Here is an 18,522-nt window from a genome sequence, read left to right on the forward strand (position 1 = left end):
AACAGAGAGAATAACAGTAATTTTTACAGTCAAAAGGTGCTGACGGAAACAGTTTCGCTATCTACACGCATAAACACACAGGTTTGCCTCATTCAACTCACAGACTTGATTCAACGATCTCTTGTGTGTGAAGATCTTTATTTGATGAACTTCACTCATTGTGTAACAGATGTACAGGCAGTGAAATACAGTGCAGTTATAGAAGAAACAAATACAATAAGACATGGATCAAGCTTAAATGAATTATGTCAAATGAATAATCAGTGACTGAAAGGATGCAGGAAGCAGCTGTTTAAACTATGCCCCTGGTTGTCTACAGGTGGTTGAGCTGGTCTGTGCTCCTGTTGTAAATCGGGTTTTTGTATTCACAATCTGAGGAGGAGACAAAGTAGAAGTGGGAGAGAAGCTCGGCGCGCAGCATCGTTTCATCCCAAACATGCGCACAGGTGAACTCAACACTTACTTTCTCTGACTTTCTTCTTCCCCACGCCTGCCGCAGCACGAAACACTGAATGATGAAACAGGTTTTTGTTTTTAGCATTAGGCTGGTTATCCTCACGCGCTCATTCAAGGCAAATCAAAGGAAATCCAAATACCTCTGCGGTGATTGTTCGCCTGAGCTGGCATGGCTGGCTGCCCGCTGATTTCACTTTGGTTAACTGTGGGATGAATTAATGAATATGCGAAATGCCAGACAGCGCCGAAATGATGCATTATAACAAAAATGCCAATCATACCGTAATAATGTCGACTGAGACTTGCTTGCCGTAATCTTCTGAAGAGTTCTGGAGAGGTGAGAGAAGACTGAGTGATGAGATGATAGGAGTCACCAGTAACACAAACTGCAGTAACCGCACTGACTATTAAGCACCTGTGTGAAATCTTTGTTTTGTTCTCAGACTTTGTATCCTCTCAAAGTTAAACTGGTTCAAGTCTGGATAAATCCCACTTGTGCCTTGAATGGGTTGAGCCCCGTCCAGATTGAGAGGAACTCCCGGTAGAGTGTATTGAGTTCTGGTGGGGCCACCCTGCTGATTGGCTGGGCCTTGGTCATCATTTTCTGATATTAAACAAGGATCAATTCAGGAAGTATCGACAAAAACATTTGTGATGATACAATGATATTAGGTGGATAAATAGATAAAGTAAAAAAAAAAATAAAGGATCAAAGGAAGAAGAAGAACCGTGTGAGCACACCATAAACAAGAGTGTCTTGTCCTGCAGGAAAAGGAAACACATTGACACACAGTGACACAGAGTTCTTGTAAAAAAAAAAAAAACATCTCACATTCTGATAAAACAAGCAGAAAAATTGCTCACTGAGTTGTGCATTACATATTATATAGTGCGTGCGTGTGTGTGTGTGTGTGTGTGTGTGTTGTTATAGATTACCCCTCTGCTGTTCATCTGCTGGCACTCTGCCTGTGTCCTGAGGTGGAGCACCGTCACCTGCAGTAGGACAGTACATGAAGCAGCTCAAAGGAAGAGTTGGACATTGGATGAAAAGATGGATACCACTCTTCTATCAGTCCAGTAAACGTAAGGCTACAGCCAGCAGCCGGTTAGCCTAACTTAGCACAGAGACTGAGCTGGCCTGGCACCGTTCAAAGTTTGACTTATATTTTCTATTTTGTACAAATTTAACAAGCAAGTTATAATGTTGTTAATATGCATTTTTTTTTTACCCTGGGACTGACACATGGTTACCTTCACTGTTCTTAGGTCCTTTCATTTATGTAGCCTAAATTAGTCACTTTAAATAACAACTAATAAACATGAGTATAGTTCCCTTTAAATGAACTGAACAAGTTGTGTTACTATTTGCTTTATTCAAGCTACCAGCAATTGTGGTATTGCAGTCATTTTGCGTGTGTTGGTGTTTTTTTGTCCCTTGTGAGACACATAAACTAGGAGGCCGTTGTGAATGGGTTTCCCGACTTGCTTGCAATCATAGTGTAAACAACAGGCTGTTTCCACTCTTTTGGTAAGTTAAGCTAATCAGCTCCTGGCTCTTGCTTCACGTTGAGCGGGCAGAGAGTTTTGTGTCATGTATATATATATGATATATAAGTACTGTATATATATATATATATGATATATAAGTACTGTATATATATATATATATATGTATATATATACGTATACATATATACTCCCCAAACAACCCAACAGCTTCATTGTACTCCAGCAGAGCAAAACAGACCTCTCCCTTCACTGGGGCCATAAGCTGGCCTGAAGACAACCCCTTGACCTGACCATGACCCTGAGGCCCCCACAAGGACAGCCAAGCCAAAGAAGATCCCATCACACCTGTCAGCAACCTACCTTGTATTCCTGTGCCAAGCAAAATTCAACAATAGATGGATATAATGTAAATGTTTAATTGTAAAATTATTGCTCATCTTCAGTCAGAGAGTGTTTTAAATAGCCAACCAGTCCGTCCGTTCACCCATACAAATATCACATGAACTACCAAACCTCACACTTTTCTTCTGTCAACTGTGTGGAGTGAGTGTGCTAGACTGGGCAGGTACTCACATATGAATTTCATGCAGCAGCAGCCACAGACAATCAACAGGATGAAAACAGCTACGCCAACACAGATGTAAATCAGCAGCTGCCTCTCTCCGCTCAGTGTACCTGCATGACACGTTGTGGTTTTACAAAGCTGCGACAGGAAACTCTATCACATTCACTTGTGTCTTCATATGTGTTTGACCTGCGAGGTTTGTGACCATGGAAAGGAACAGGCCGGATGTCTCTGCGCAGGCTGCTGTTCAGAAGTGTTTCGGTATGAAAAAAGGAAATCTTCCTACCTATTTCAGCAACCAGGTTCACTTGAAGACAGTTTTGTTCGTGCTCACAGCGGTAACAGCCCAGGTCAGTGTTTTTCAGCTCATCAATGCGGATGGAGTAGTTCCCCTCTGAGCCTTGGTTTAGAAAGGCTTTCACCCGGCCATGTCTGGGGTCCACAAACTTAACACGCCCTTTAGATGTGAGGCGGACCAGGTACGTGTCAGGACTGTGGGACCATGACACCCAGCTGAGGTTACTTGCTGAAAAGATGCATGGGAGCAGCACAGGCGAGCCAAGGGGAGCGCTGAGTGTTTGTGTCTCACAAAATTCTGAATACTGCTCACAAAACATGTCAGAGTTCTGCTCATCTTAAGAGAGAGAAACACAAGAACAAGTTTCAAGTTTAGGGTCATTTATTTCAGATAATAGAGAACCAGCGGTAGAAATTCTTCTTCCTCATTACTGTAGATATTCAGAACATTTGTCTAGCCTTCAAATTAACCATCACACTTCTGAATAAATGTACTAAATGTAACTGGACAACAATTATACAGACCAATTAAGCAAAATAATGTATAAAAATGATAACCGTGACCTTATCACAGAAGCAGCTAAAAGAAAATACATGACACGCTGGAGCTGATTTAAAAATATGTAATATAGCACATTTTGACCTCAAAAGCAGAAAAACCATAATCACAATCCACTACACATGGAAGAAATATATTTTAAATAATGTACAGACAGATTAAACAATTAACTGAGCAAACAAGACATGTATTGAACGTTTTTGATCAAAATAATATTTTCACTCTATAATTTCACATAAGAACTTACCATTAGAGGACACGCACACGAAGCACAGGGCTAAAAGGAAAACCAATCCGTCAGCACTCATTGTCAGCGTCTGGTAAAGTGTGACCAGCAGTGTGGTAAAACTGTATACTAACCCTGTTAAGCATCATGGGACAAAACCCCAAGACCGGCACAGCTCATTCAGTTATTCAAAGAAAGTCTTTGCTATCTGTCATTTTCACATGAACAACAGCCAAATGTTTGACACAGCTGTTTGTGTAGTTTGAATAGTGATCAACATTAAATTCAAATAAATATTTATCTTTAATACAGTGAACATGTGAACATGCCTCCTCCAGACCACTTCCTGTTGAAACATGTTGATGCTTCCGGAGAAAGGGGGCTTGCGATGAACAGATGAAGGCAAGTGTGAAATTTTATTGTCACCTAATAAAGCTAATTAAAGCAAAAGAAGAAGAAGAAGAAGAAGAAGAAGAAGAAGAAGAAGAAGAAGAAGAAGAAGAAGAAGAAGAAGAAGAAGAAGAGGCGAGTCCATGATTGGTCTGAGTTACAAAAGCAAGTGGAGCAGATTCAAGCCCAGATGTGACTTCATAGTTTCAGCTCTCTGTCTTTACCCCTCTTATGGCTAATTTGGAATTCAAGTGTGAAATTGGTGGCGTGCAGCTTTAAATAGCTACACTATACAGGATGCACAATACCACATACAAGTTACTGTCAGTTTCCAATGTGATGACTGGGAAATGTGGTAAACTTGAGATGGTATGTAGGGTTCGGGTTTTTGAGGATCACCCACCCATCAAGTGCCTTGGTTCATTACCACACACTTACATTTCCTCAAGGAATAAAATTGTTTAATACTTTCAAGCTTCTTTTTATCCTCAGTTTTTGTCTTGAGGTTTTGGTTTTGAGGGATGGTAATGTCAGTCCGTCTGTCTGTTTGTCTGTCAGTCGCCCGGTCTATCTGCTTCATGTACGCATCTCCACAATCACTGGATGGATTGCCATTGGTAGAGATAACTGTGGAGCTTAGCGGATGTAATCTGAGGATTCTGCTGATCCCCTGACTTTTCCCTCTCTCTCTTGCCACTATAAGGTTGACATGTGGTTTCTAATGTCTTAAAGGATAACTTTCGTTTTTTACAACCTGGACTTTGTATTTGTAGCATTAATTACGACCATTTAGACACCCCGACAACTTTGGTGGCATTTGGAGTCGTTTTGAAGAAATTAGCCCCAGAGGAGCGGCGCGTATATCCGTATAATGCGAGTTATCGGGGCACCCGTGCGTAGCCTCTATAAACGCATAATCTGCGGCGAAACTCGTTCATATTCCAATATTTTGTTCTGATATGCTGGTGCTATTCACCTCTGAGCCCGTGGTGGCATGTTATCAACATCCAGTGTCTCTAGACAACTACTTCTGACGTGGATGACGTCATTTTCGAGCGCCGCACGCGGCGAGCAACCAGCCACAACACCGCTAACTCTGCGGCGGTCGGCTAGTTTAGCTGTAGTTCGCGACTGTTATTTTTCACAAAATGGATGAATATTTTTCCGACTCTGAGGTGGTGGACGATGACTTTGTTTACGATGGACGTCCTTACCGTTTTGAGCTAGAGTACACGGACGAAGAGCTCGTTGAAAGGAGGAGCGGAGGCAGAGAGAGGAACAGCTAGCCAAACAACAACAAACGGCTGCGCGTCCACGAGTAGACGGTAACTGGTGGTATTCTTGTGGACAATGTTCATCGATGACAACAGAGGAGGATATGTTCATGGATGACAACAGAGGAGGAATGCCTCTGTTGCTCAGAGTGGGACTTGCGGCCAGGAGATACGCATCTGGATGCGTCAATAAATGTCTGTATCACAACACTGGAGGATTTCCGCGCAATGATAAACTTCTGGCAAACAAAACCAAGGCAAATAAACAATCTATACATGTGTGTAAGCTACTTACTCAATCGAAAGTTGCCCATTTGGTCCTGCAGGCTTTGGCTGGGTCTTCCAGTTCACTTTAGGGACACGAAAAAAACATCTCCACCACAGCCTGGTTTATCATTGCGTGGAAATCCTCCAGTGTTGTGATACAGACATTTATTGACACATCCTCCTCTGTTGTCATCGATGAACATTGTCCACAAGAATACCACCAGTTACCGTCTACTCGTGGACGCGCAGCCATTTGTTGTTGTTTGGCCAGCTGTTCCTCTCTCTGCCTCATCGTCCACCACCTCAGAGTTGGAAAAATATTCATCCATTTTGTGAAAAATAACAGTCGCGAACTACAGCTAAACTAGCCGACCGCCGCAGAGTTAGCCCTGTTGTGGCTGGTTGCTCGCAGCGCGCGGCGCTTGAAAATGACGTCATCCACGTCAGAAGTAGTTGTCTAGAGACACTGGATGTTGATAACATGCCACCACGGGCTCAGAGGGGAATAGCACCAGCATATCATAACACAATATTGGAATATGAACGAGTTTCGCCGCAGATTATGCGTTTATAGAGGCTACGCACGGGTGCCCCGATAACTCGCATTATACGGATATACGCGCCGCTCCTCTGGGGCTAATTTCTTCAAAACGACTCCAAATGCCACCAAAGTTGTGTCTAAATGGTCGTAATTAATGCTACAAATAAAGTCCAGGTTGTAAAAAACGAAAGTTATCCTTTAACCATGAGAGGTTTTGCCATATAATTTGGTACACACATTCATATACCCTCAGGATAAAATGTAGTCACTTTGAGACCCCCTGACTTTTCATTCAACACTATCATCAGGCCAAATGTCCAGTACAGTAGTACAGAGCCAAACACCCGCAAAAATAGCACCTAACAGCTTTGTTTTTCATGCAAATTGTTGCAGAGCAGGGGGGGCAGAGCACACAACCTCGACTCCCTGTTGCCCCCCCCACCACACACACACACACACACACACACACACACACACCACACCCTCACCCCGACCACACACACACACCTAACCTCACCCCACATCACACACACACACACACAAACACACACATACACACCCTGGACTCTACTCTCTCACTGATGTGAACTCCTCCCCTCAGGAAAACAACACATAGACACTTTAATCACCACCAGACGATAAGCTAACTGTCTTCTTTCTTTTTGTACTACCACACACATTTGCACTTCTACATTCTCTTAATGTGTCATTGTTTAGATTGTACAGTTTTATTTATTTCTTTTTAATATATGTCTTGTCACAGAGGTTGAGAGTAACGTAATTTCGATTCTGTTTGTCTTGTACATACTGCAGAATTGACAATAAAGCTGACTTTGACTTTGACTTTGATGTTAAATAAGATAGTTAGCATTATCTGCTGAAATCCAGCTTGTTTAATTGTCATTTGAGCATGTTTGCATGATGGCATAACATTTAGCTTAAAGCACATTGTGCACAAGCCCAATAATCGGTTTCTTTTCACTTCCAAAGAGTCTTCAAACCATGGTGCTGTATCGAAGAGGATAGGCTACCGGATGTCACGACCTGTCCCAATAATTCCAGCATTATTTTGAAAATCCTAACCGGATATTTTACGTGTTGACGCTGACTTGGCGCTTGTCCCCACAGGCTGTTCGCTTTGAGGGACTGTCATGAAAACATGCGTAAGTGTGCTTGGGTGTCTGGGTGTGTTGGTACGTGTGTGACCGCGCGCGCGTGTGCGCGTGTGGATGTCAGCGTTCATGTTGCGCTGACATCCTGGTCCCCGCAGTCAGCCTCAGGATGGCCTGGGGCGTCTTCAAAGAGCTCCTCATCTCCTTTTTAGACTATAAAACGGAAAAATTCATTGTCGTCAAAAATAAGAAAATTGGGATTTTGTACAGACTCATTCAGTTAGCGATCATCGGTTACGTTATAGGGTAAGTGAAGTACTGTCACCGCTTTTTACACTGCTATTACCTCCTCAGTGAGGAGGTGTTACCGCCTGAGTTGATTGATTAATCCTTAGTAACAATCAACAACTAATCGTAATATTAATACAGAAGTTTATGTCTCTGATGTTGACCCAAACGAAGCCGTTGGTTAGTCTGTATATTTTAAATGAATAAACTTAAATGCAGCAAATCACATCCACGTAGTGGTGGCTGGTGAATGAATGTACAACCACATCTGATTATTCCGTTTACAGATTGAACATGATGATAAAATACAGTAAATACAAGAGTAAAAAAAAAAAAAAAAAAAAAAAAAAAGTTGTATAGTGCAGTGTTTTGAGAATCAGGTCTGGAAGTGAGCTACTCGTTTGTTTGTTTGTTTTTAGTTTTTTTTATCAGTTATTTTACTTTTACGTATGCAATTATGGACTTCGCTGCGTTTCGCATCCGTTAGAAACCACCTAACAACGGAACGAAAGACAGGTGTGAAATGAGAAGCTGCTGCAGGTGAGGCTGCTCTCTGCACCGTGGGAAACATCCTCTGTGCTGAATGTGTGCACACTACAGCGCTACAGTTAAGCATGGCGTTACTATTTATATTGCTTCTGATTAATTGTAGCGATGCTATTCAGAGGAAGGCTGTGGTGTATTTATAATTGATCACCAGCGGTGTGCAGTGTGCTGTGTGCTCAGCAGCGTGATGCTGCTGCTCCACTTGTGTTGTTGGGTTAACGTTTAATGCAATTGTGGCCTAAAGGTGTTCTTTAATTGAACTGTCCTAAATGTATTGCAGTCACGTGTACACAGAGAATATTTTAACTGATTGTTACTGTCATCGATGTAGGGATTTACACAATTAATTTTACTTCAGTAAAATGTATTTAAAGTAAGTACTTTTACATGGGATAATATTCTTGAACTCTTTCCATCTCTGTCTATGACAGCTTACATTTTATTTGACACTTTCTGAAACTGGGTTGAATGTCAGTGGAAGAACCATTAGACTGTTTGACTGATGCAGAAAATCTGTTTTTGTTTTAAAGCCATTTTTCAAATTATTTGAGTTGATTGTTCACATATGAAATATTTAGATTTGTTAGTTACTTGGAGAAAGCCTGGTAGATGAGAAAAAAAGCTCTTTATTGGGATTAACTTATATGTACCAGTTCTTTTTCAGTGTACAGTTCCATTGAAATGTGTTATTTGAAACATTTTATCTGAAAGATTATAGAAGTATTTTATAATAACTGACTAACTGGCTATACTCAAAGGTTCAGCAGTACGTTTAACTTCATATCAAAATATTATGTTATTATAGAAATACCACAAAAAAATAATTACCAGTGTAAATTAATTCTTATTGCTGAATATCACAGATTGTGCTGGTAAATTTCTGCCTTCACCCACAGGTGGGTTTTCATAATTAAGAAAGGCTACCAGGAAACAGACGAGGCCATCCAGACTTCTGTCCTAACAAAACTGAAAGGGGTCTCAGTGACTAACACCTCTGAGTCCGGTCCACAGGTATGGGGACCAGAGGACTATGTCATCCCACCACAGGTGAAAACATCTACATACAGCGGCTCTCAGTGCACGATCATACATTTCAAGTGCGTTCGTCCTTAACGGACGTTTTGGGAAATACATTTTTGTTTTTCCAGTTGCTTGTTGAGAGTTAGGTGAGATGACTGACACCAGTCTCAAATCTGTACAGGAGAAATGAAGCTCCAGGCAGCAGCAAGTTAGCTTAGCTTAGCATAAAGACTGAAAGCAGGCTTGTGGTTTGTCTGGGCAGGCAGTTAGAACAGGGAAAAATCTGAATGGGGAAGCAGGTCAAACACAGGCAGCAGATATCAAGCAGGTTGAAATCAATAAGCAGGCTCGAGGGAGGAATAGCTGTCATAATGGTCATCTAAGATAATGTAGCAAACAGGGGTTGGGAAAGTGGCTGGGACAGTGTGCACACTTAGAGGGACAGATCTGCAGGCACGATGGTACAATGTCAATAAAAAGACCACTTTACAACGTTTTCTCTATTTAGGGTGAAGATGTTCTGTTTGTTGTAACCAATTTCTTAGAGACACCAAATCAGAAGCTGGGATACTGCGCTGAGGTAAGAGTATCTGTTGATTGCGTTGATTGAAATAATAAATTGTGGACTGTATGTTAGACAGCGTGGTAGTATTTCCATGAGGAAACTGCACTCACACAGGCACTCTCAGTGACTGTAATATGAGCTGTCAAAATGATTGCCTTTATAGTAAAGATACTTTATAGATTTAATATGCTGATTATTTTTTTCATATTTGATAACATCGTGGCTATTGCAACAATCAAGTCCAAGCAGCAGTGCAGTAGACAGGGTATCCTTTCCTCAACAAACCAAAGTTATTTTTCAGGTGTGCACATTTTTTATCTACATTAATTTCCAAAAAAACGCGTTCATCTCAACAATCCATTAAATGCATCACAGATTAAACCCCTGGTAGATAAATAGCAGTCAGCATCAGTACTTACATCCAAGGTTATCTTCACTTGTCTCGTGAGACAAGTCTAGTGGACCCGTGAGTGACAGCTGGCTGGAAGGCAACATGTGCTTGTCAGACAGTGTGTTCTCTTTGGGAAACGCCTCTCGGCTTGCATTCTCAGGCTGACGACGGTGTTTGCTTTAAGGTTAATTTGTTGACTCTCCACTGTTTGACATCAGATCACCTGGAAACTATTCCAGATGGCTGTATTTAAAAGATAGTAGCCAATGTCTGACTGAGGTTAGAGAAGAGCTGGAAATGACCAAAGTTTAAAGAAAACCATAATATACAGAAACTTCTCTCCGCTAAGATTTTCTTGTTTGATATTTTGTCAACCATAGACACAAGCATGATATCTCACTTGAGTAGCTGCTTGAGCCAATCAGCTCCCAGCAGCGTCACAGTTCTGTACAATGTTTAACATGCCAGGACGGAAAAGATGTAGGATGTAGAAGACAGAGTGTTGCACAAGTCACTGTGTAGTTTAGAAAGCTGTGAATCATCAGTGTATTGTGCACAATGAGCAGAGAAACAGAAAGTAAGCTGGACTGTGGCTGAGCTATAGTCTCTCTCCAGATTTCTGTATGCAAGACAGCAAATGTCTTGCGTCAATTACACTGTTGATCATTTTTCTCAACTATATCTTTGGTTAAAATTTCCAGAGCGTTCCTGGTATGTAAACTCAGCCTCTCTTTGTCTCCTGACTCACTGCAACAGCCAAAGAGAATAGCGATAGCACTACACGGCCGTAAAACACTGCTCTTGTATACGTTTCTGCTCTCACCAACTGCAGTTCCCCAGCGTTTGAAGCTGCCACACGCTTTCACTGTCATGTATCATGCTCCAGCCAGGCAAGAGGATTTTCTCATCTGTTATGAAAAGGTCCATAAACAACCCCTTACTACACTGTCTAACTGCATTAATGTATGTCATGGCCATAAGGTCTGTGCATGTTGGGATTTTTACACTTTTCATCATATTTCACTAGCAATTTAATTTCTGAAGTAACAGCCAATATATGTGATTCGGTATGTATGGAAGCCTGTATCTGCCAGAAAGAAGAAAAGTTACATGCAATAAAAATGAAATACTTAAACGTTGGAATCCAAATTTATGAGCCCGTAAGTCAAAAGTATGAGGAAAAAAGTCAAAATATCAAGTCAAAATCAATAAATGCTAAAGCTTCGAAATCAGAATAATTAAATACCATGTCCAAATTATGAGCTTGAAAGTCAGAATTATGAAACATGACCTCAAAAGTATGAAATAAGTCAAACGCTGAATTTCTAAGGCAAAAATGATAAGATACCTTTGATTTAGTAATTTTACACACATTTTGCTTTACTGTGAGTACTTTAACTTCTGTTATGCAAAATGGGCTTTCTGAATGCGGCGCGCTCCTGATGGATTTTTAATCCAGGGCGGGTTTGTTTGTGACTTGTGAAAAAATGCTCTGTAAGCATTTCTTGAACCTCTTCTCAGAGCACCAGAGTGCTGCATGGCCACTGTCGAGACGACGAGGACTGCGAAGAGGGACAGATGGTTGTGGCTGGTAACGGTAAGAGAGAATGCGATTTATTTTATTTTTCAAATAAATGCATATGAGTGCATATGTATAACGGAAAACAGCAAGTGTTTCAGGATAAAGAATATTCTGAGTAATACCTTCCTTAGAAAGAGTCTGTTCAAGTCTATGTGCCCAATATCACTGAAAGAAAATTTGGGAATAATTGCTGAATTCACATTTGAATTGATTATGTATAATCCATATCTTTGCAACAGAAATTCAAATGTAGCGTGTTTTCACATCTGGCAAACTGGATGATTCAGGCTATCTTTATCTTAAGGAATGATGACTGGCCGATGCTTAAGAAAAGATGAAGACTCCACCGGTTCCTGTGAAATCTACGGCTGGTGTCCCGCTGAGAGAGACTACAACCCAGAGTAAGGAGCAATGCAGTCATATGGAAAGTTATTGAACTTTCTCTATTCTGATGGACGTGATCACCCTCAAGCACACACACACACACACACACACACACACACACACACAAACACACACACACACATATGCAATCAGTTGAATCCTGTTGGAAACATGTTCAATTGCTCAGTAGCAGAAAACAGATGTGATCTGAGGAGCTTAGTTACAGCACATTAATACAATATGTCAGACAACTTAATTAGAAGCCTCATTTTTTACAGGGGGCCTATGCTGACAAACGCTGAAAACTTCACCATCTACATCAAGAATTATATCCAATTTTCCAAATTCCAGTTTGCAAAGTAAGTCCAAGTTCACTCGTCAGTGCGCCTCCATGTACTGCCTGTTAATTAGTTGTGTACAGTGCACGTTCATGCGTGTATGAATGCTGTATTACTGTGTGTTTTTTTTAAACTCTTAGGTCCAACGTCCTTGAAACAAATGATGACTTCTATTTGAGGAAATGCCGATATGACGAAGAGCTCCACCCCTACTGCCCCATCTTCCGCCTGGGAGACATCACCAGGCGAGCTGGATACAACTTCCACGACATGGACACCGTTGTTAGTATTACGCTTTTCAATTCGGACCTTATTTCGTATTCATTTTTTACGTCAGGGGACAGCTAACGTTCCAGGCACCGTCTCATCTACATCACAACTGTTGAAAAGCAGGGGGAGCAAATGTTAATATGTCTGTTTTTAAGGCACACAGCAAAAGAAGTGAGAAGAATGAGATAAGGGTGCCAGCTCCAAATTGGCAGTCCTCAAGCCCGGAGAAATGGGAAGGGGTGTGTCAGGAAGGGCATCCGTGCTGGGTTGGCCCCATTACCTCCAGCTTCATGGCTGTAGGGACTATTGTGGCAAAAGAAACTGATTGTTGCATCCCTAATGTTGACATGCCAGCTGTCAGGTTCCTGTTTAGTGGAATTCTTTGTCATTATTTATCACACAATAGTTTCTCTATGCAGTGGCCAAATACGTGGACACAGTGAAGATAAAATGAGGAATTTGAGCAGAACAGCTCATTTTCATTTTGATGTTCCTATTTCTTTATTATATACATGTCTCTTTATGGAGTGAGCATGAATGCATTGATGCAGTTGCAGTGTCGAGATGTGCACCCAGCAGAGCCAGGCTACGCCCCGTGATTAATTAACTTAATTTAGAGTCCACATGTGATCCGGCCTGTGTTCTGTTTTCCAGGGTGGCTCCATTAGCATTATGATAGAGTGGGACTGTGACCTTGACAAAGTCAACTTTAACTGCAATCCACAGTATCGCTTTACTCGCCTGGACACCAGCGACTCCAACATGACCATCACGAAGGGGTTCAACTTCAGGTGAGACTCACTGCAGACGTTGTCTCTCATTTTCATTTTCAGCAATGTTTTTTCTATTATTTACAATGAAAAACAAATGTCTTGAAAGGAGAAAATTATCCAGAAGTCTGAATTGTCTACTTTCTTGTACTCTCGTCCCTGCATATTTTCTCTACTTTTTCTCCGACAGACACACTCGGTATTTCAAAAATGCTGCCGGTGAGACGTACAGATCTCTATTCAAAGTCTATGGTATCCGATTTAACATCATGGTGCATGGAAAGGTATGGAAAATGTGTTGTGCTGTCCACTCTGCCGAAGCATTATGATGTGAAATGATTTATGAGAGAAATGCAATAGACAGCACATTAGAAGAAGAAGACGTATTTTAATAATATCCTGTGGGGGAAATTCAGTTGGCACATAATAACAATCTGACAAACGCTCCCATTAACCACAACAAGAATTAAGATGCATTGTGATCTTATTATTATCACATTATTTCTTACTATGTCTCAGATTTCTCTCCGAAGATTTTTCAACATTAAGTCGCATTTGAAAACATTTTTAATAAAAGACAGACCACCTTTTAATTCAAGGTTTTTATTCAACCAGCATTTCTTGTATTTCTGCCATCATTCATAGGCAGGGAAGTTCAGCATCATCCCAGCAACCATCAATGTTGCTGCAGGACTGGCTTTGATGGGTGGTGTAAGTACCTTTCAGAAATTTGCACGAGGTTTGAAAAAACAAACAAACAAACAAAACTTTTATTGTGGAAGCTGCAACGGTTCCATACTGAGAAAAACTTCATTTCACAGGCAGCTGTCTTATGTGACGTGATCCTTCTCTACATCACGAAGGAAAGAGCCACTCATCGAGAGAGGAAGTTTGAAACACCTAGAGTCGACAATGTGGAGATGTCAGAAAGGTGCATGAGAACCTGACGTGTTAGTCTCCTCATGCAGTGAAACAAATGTTTACTGACAACATGTTTCATTTAATTTCATTTAAAATAGTCAGTCCTGCCATGCGCTATGCACTCCTTGACTTCGGCTTTATTCAGCTTGTCGTGGTTTTGTTGAGTCACTGGCAGCACCAGGTTAAGGTTAGGCAAGGATTATGCTCTATTTTAATTCGGAAATGTCAGCAGTGACTTGAGACCTAAAAATTTGGATTAACACTTAACCGATCATGATCGTTCCATTACCTGATCCAAGGTGCTATTGTGGCCAAAACCTGGCCACAATCTGAAAACAAAACCCTGAATTCTGGTGTCACACTCCCGCACTGTGTGTGTCCACCATCCACACCAACTCCTGGTTGGAAGAAAATCTTTTTATTTTAACTCAAATTCAAATGAACATACTTTTAAGGGAATCCTGATTCTGCGACTCTTTATGGTGTTTATGACGTACAGTGTAAAAGTCATAATACTGATCGCTAATTGGATAAAAGGACATTTTTGTTTGCACATACTTGGTGCCTCACCTTAAAGATGAAGCAGGAATGGTGAGTCTGATTCACTGACTATTGCAAGGTTTATTTTGACCACACTGTGTACTGTAATGAGCCTAATGTATATACAGTATTTAATTTAACCATCCTTGTTTAGACCAAAAGTCTACACAGTGGCTCTGAGAGGAACACATCTTGCAGGGACTCTCATTAAACTCTCGGAGGCCACAGTATAACGTGCTGGGTTCTGTCGGTCACACTAGCAAAGCGACTCAAGGCACCGCGTTCATTCTCTGAATCCACTTATTCTACTCAGGGTTGTGTTAGGACAAGAGACACAGACAGATCTAATACGCAGCAAACCAAACAAAACCCATGCACTCATGCAAACGCTACACAGAGAAGTTAGCATTTTAGCATTAGCGTTCTCCTTAGCAAATATTGTACTGCTTGATTTCTGAAGACTAATAATTACTGTGAATCGGATATACCTCATACATGCATCCTGTATTAAGTGGCAGCTTTCCTCCAACAAATTTATTCCCTCCTAGTGGTCATTATGTAAGTTTGTTCAGTCAGTTTACCAATTAAAGCGTTATTTATTAATTGGTACAGATGAAAGCTCAATAATGTGGTATACTGTCTGTATCATGACTTTAGTGTTTGTTCTGACAGTAGTAGTAAAGAAGAGTTTTGCAGTAGGTTGTAGCACTTGAAGCTGACATTAGCACTTAGACATAGACATACATATCACATAGCCTCGGGCTGTCTCCACATGTGGCAGCACTGCTGTGTGACAGCTTGGGTTAAATCTTTTCTTTAGCATGACTCCAACAGTGAAGTGGTCACGAGCTGAGCTCTCGAGTGCAGCTAAGAGCAATTTTGTTTTTTTGCTTTCCTGGAAATGAACAGCGAACAAGTAAGACGCGGTCTTTGTGAAATATCTCCTCGGGGGAAGAGGAGGGAATGTCACTAAATAAACATCTATCTGTTATCCCCTCAGCACTGTTACCTTCCTTTATTTATTTTTTAGCTTTGGTACGACCACGCCATAGAAATGGTAGGAAAGATACATTATCTCTGGCTGTACTGTAACAGCTACGAAGAGTCCTGCTGTGCTGCATCCTCTTGCTGAACACAGCTTGGTAACATTTGGGGTAACATGGCCATGTACATGTTTCTGTAAAGATTTGTTGTTGAATTTTTTTGGGGGGTGTGTTTTCCAATGACTCACAGTTGCAGCTGCTTGGTGGGTGCTGATCACCCTCACAACAACTTTGACAACAATAAAAGCAGAGATAGAACAAAAGGCAGCTTGTAGGGCAGTAAAAACAAGTCAACATAAAACTCTGCAGTGTGTTTTATAATGTTAAATATTTAGGATTTGTTGTTAATCTACTAAAATATGCAAATAACAGATCACAGCCACAGTCTCCACCCGGATGTTTCTGTTTCTTCACAAATATATAACTCCTGTTTGACTTACTTGAACTGAGAAAAATATTTTTTTTGCACTTCCTGGTTGTTGCCTGCAGATGTCACTAAAAGACAACTTGATGCTGTAGTCACATGCAGAAACATTTCACAGTGGAGAGTCTGTTCAGGCAGTTTAACAGCAGGCACTTTTACATGAAAGCCTCACTTATAATCACCAGAAGGGCTCTTGGGCATATGAAATATATAAACATGTATATAAAGTGAGAGTATGCTCCATCTGACTCTTCATAAATGCACAAAATATTAGATTTTTTTTGTTGAGGAAATGCACTGATGAGGTCAATCACCTTTTTATCGTTCTTGTTAAACTTACAGTATCAGGGATTTAAACAAGAGGAGCACTGATCAAACTCTTATGTTCTATATTTTACAGCAGCCCAAAGTACATTATTATTTCAAGTAATATGAAAGAGGTTAGAGGGCAGATTTAATAAAAATAATAATAACAATATGCTTATTGCGTTAGCTTGTAGCTCAAATTACCGCTGTCCCTATAGCCACTGTAGACCGTTTGCCTTGTTTGTTAGAGAATGCAGGGTTTCTTTTGGTCATGAACCCAGCTTCAAGATTATAACAAAACAATGAAGTGCTGTTGTCTGTTGTTGGAGGGATGTTATCTCACTGGCTGGTCGCGTCAGGATAAAATTAGACCTCAAGTGTTTCGGCAGAGCCAAAGAATGGAAATGTACGGGCTGAAATCGAAGATGTGTTATATCATTTGATACAAGATGACATAGGCTAAATATACACAATCCTGCTCAGAACTCAGGAATAAAGCTAATCTCCATGTCCCAATGTCTCCAATGTCTCTAATGTCTCCAATGTCTCCAATGTCTCTAATGTCCCCAATGTCCATGTTTTAATGTGTGTGTTTAAATGTTTGGGGAAAAGCTGTAGCTCATCATTTATTACAATGTGTATTTGTTTTTTAATGAGTGAATTCATTTGCTATTAAGCCAAGCTTTGCAAGACATGAGGCATTGCTCAGCGCTCACTTTTGCTTTTGCTGTTTAATCACAGTTGTATGAAACAATAAATGATTTAAATCTTATTATGAATGATGAGGTTTACTGAAACCAGCCTGTGTTTGATTTGTCTTGTTTTTGTTTGGCGTTTCATTAATATCTGCAAATGTTGAAATGTTTATCCTCATACATCATCTCACAGCCTTCTCAAACTGCGCAACACACTGACGGCCACAGCCATGATTTTTTTTTCTTCTTTTTAACAAACTAGTGCTGGAAGCAGGGCAACCACAAACACACATGCACACACACACACATGCACACTTAATCCCTTCCTGATGTCACTTAGTGGGTCACTGCAACAGCCTACTGCTATGTGGGTCGCTGTCTGTCTCTGCTGCCATGTAAAGTTGGACTCCTGCTAGGAAGTCATGAGTTTAAAAAACATTAAATGAAAAAAGAATAAATCTATTCATTGATCTCATTCATTTGTTTCAGCTGTCTTTCGTTAGAGGCGAGGCAGGAAGACACTCTCCTGTCTGAAGATTTAAAAGGCTCACAGGCCACAGGACTGCGTTCGCTAACATAATGCAGCTCACATGTGCTGACTTTAAGGGTTCCTCATGGGTTTCTTTTGGTTGAGGTGACATTTAGCCAGATATTCCTGTCTGAGCCACTGACTGTAAAGGTGAACTGTGGAGTTTTTGACCGCTCGTGGCCCATGGAGCAATGTTCTGGTGCAGGTCCCTGTTTAGTTTTTATGTTGTTCTCTACCAGCACAAGCTAAAGAATGCTAACATGTGTATATGCATACAGCAATCCCGCTCTTGGTGTCACGCTATTCCACTGACTGGCAGTTATTGGCAGTAATGTGTAGCAATGTGCAGCAAAAGGAAGGAAGGAAGAAGACTTCCGAGTGATGTAAACACGGCATTAGTGTGAAACCAATATGTGAGGTGCATGTTATTCAGAGGAAAATATTACCGTATGCAAGAACTGGACGTTTTTGACCTGTTCCACCTGGGACTGGAGACTTGTAACTTTGGGGGAGATCTCAGGCTCACTTGACATCAAAGTCTCACTGGTCTTTTCAGAGTTGGCCTCCACAAGCCTCTCCAGTTTACATATTTCATGTTCCAATTCATAGATACTGTGGGTGTTTGTCTGCTTGTCACTCATGGATAGAAACAAGGCATGGTTCAGCTGTACTTTCAGACAGATGACATCAAGCGGACAGAGAGATTCTCCAGGA

General features: G+C 41.0%; 2 protein-coding genes across 3 annotated transcripts; one reads left to right on the forward strand and one right to left on the reverse strand.

Annotated features, from left to right (window-relative positions):
* Positions 1–121: 121 nt before the first annotated feature.
* Positions 122–10,125, reverse strand: LOC121608796. The gene is made up of 11 exons (XM_041940168.1): positions 10,035–10,125; positions 3,634–3,663; positions 2,817–3,164; positions 2,539–2,640; positions 1,393–1,449; positions 1,198–1,218; positions 872–1,060; positions 738–785; positions 597–659; positions 464–508; positions 122–372 (listed from the first exon to the last, which is right to left on the reverse strand). The coding sequence occupies exons 1-11, from the start codon at positions 10,108–10,110 to the stop codon at positions 314–316; spliced, it is 1,038 nt and encodes a 345-aa protein (XP_041796102.1). The 5' UTR covers positions 10,111–10,125; the 3' UTR covers positions 122–313.
* LOC121608795 (P2X purinoceptor 5-like) lies at positions 7,301–17,356 on the forward strand. Of its 2 annotated transcripts, none has more exons than XM_041940167.1 (11): positions 7,301–7,502; positions 8,927–9,041; positions 9,559–9,630; positions 11,528–11,603; positions 11,893–11,989; positions 12,251–12,331; positions 12,451–12,592; positions 13,235–13,371; positions 13,541–13,634; positions 13,996–14,061; positions 14,172–17,356. In XM_041940167.1, exons 1-11 carry the CDS (start codon positions 7,366–7,368, stop codon positions 14,295–14,297), a joined length of 1,143 nt encoding a protein of 380 aa, XP_041796101.1. In that variant the 5' UTR covers positions 7,301–7,365; the 3' UTR covers positions 14,298–17,356. The 2 variants fall into 2 exon arrangements, with proteins under 2 accessions (XP_041796101.1, XP_041796100.1); XM_041940166.1 differs by having other exon boundaries at positions 7,304–7,502; positions 8,927–9,077.
* The last annotated feature ends 1,166 nt before the right edge of the window (positions 17,357–18,522 follow it).

This window comes from Chelmon rostratus, chromosome 7, assembly GCF_017976325.1.
Source record: "Chelmon rostratus isolate fCheRos1 chromosome 7, fCheRos1.pri, whole genome shotgun sequence".
NCBI lineage: Eukaryota > Metazoa > Chordata > Actinopteri > Chaetodontiformes > Chaetodontidae > Chelmon > Chelmon rostratus.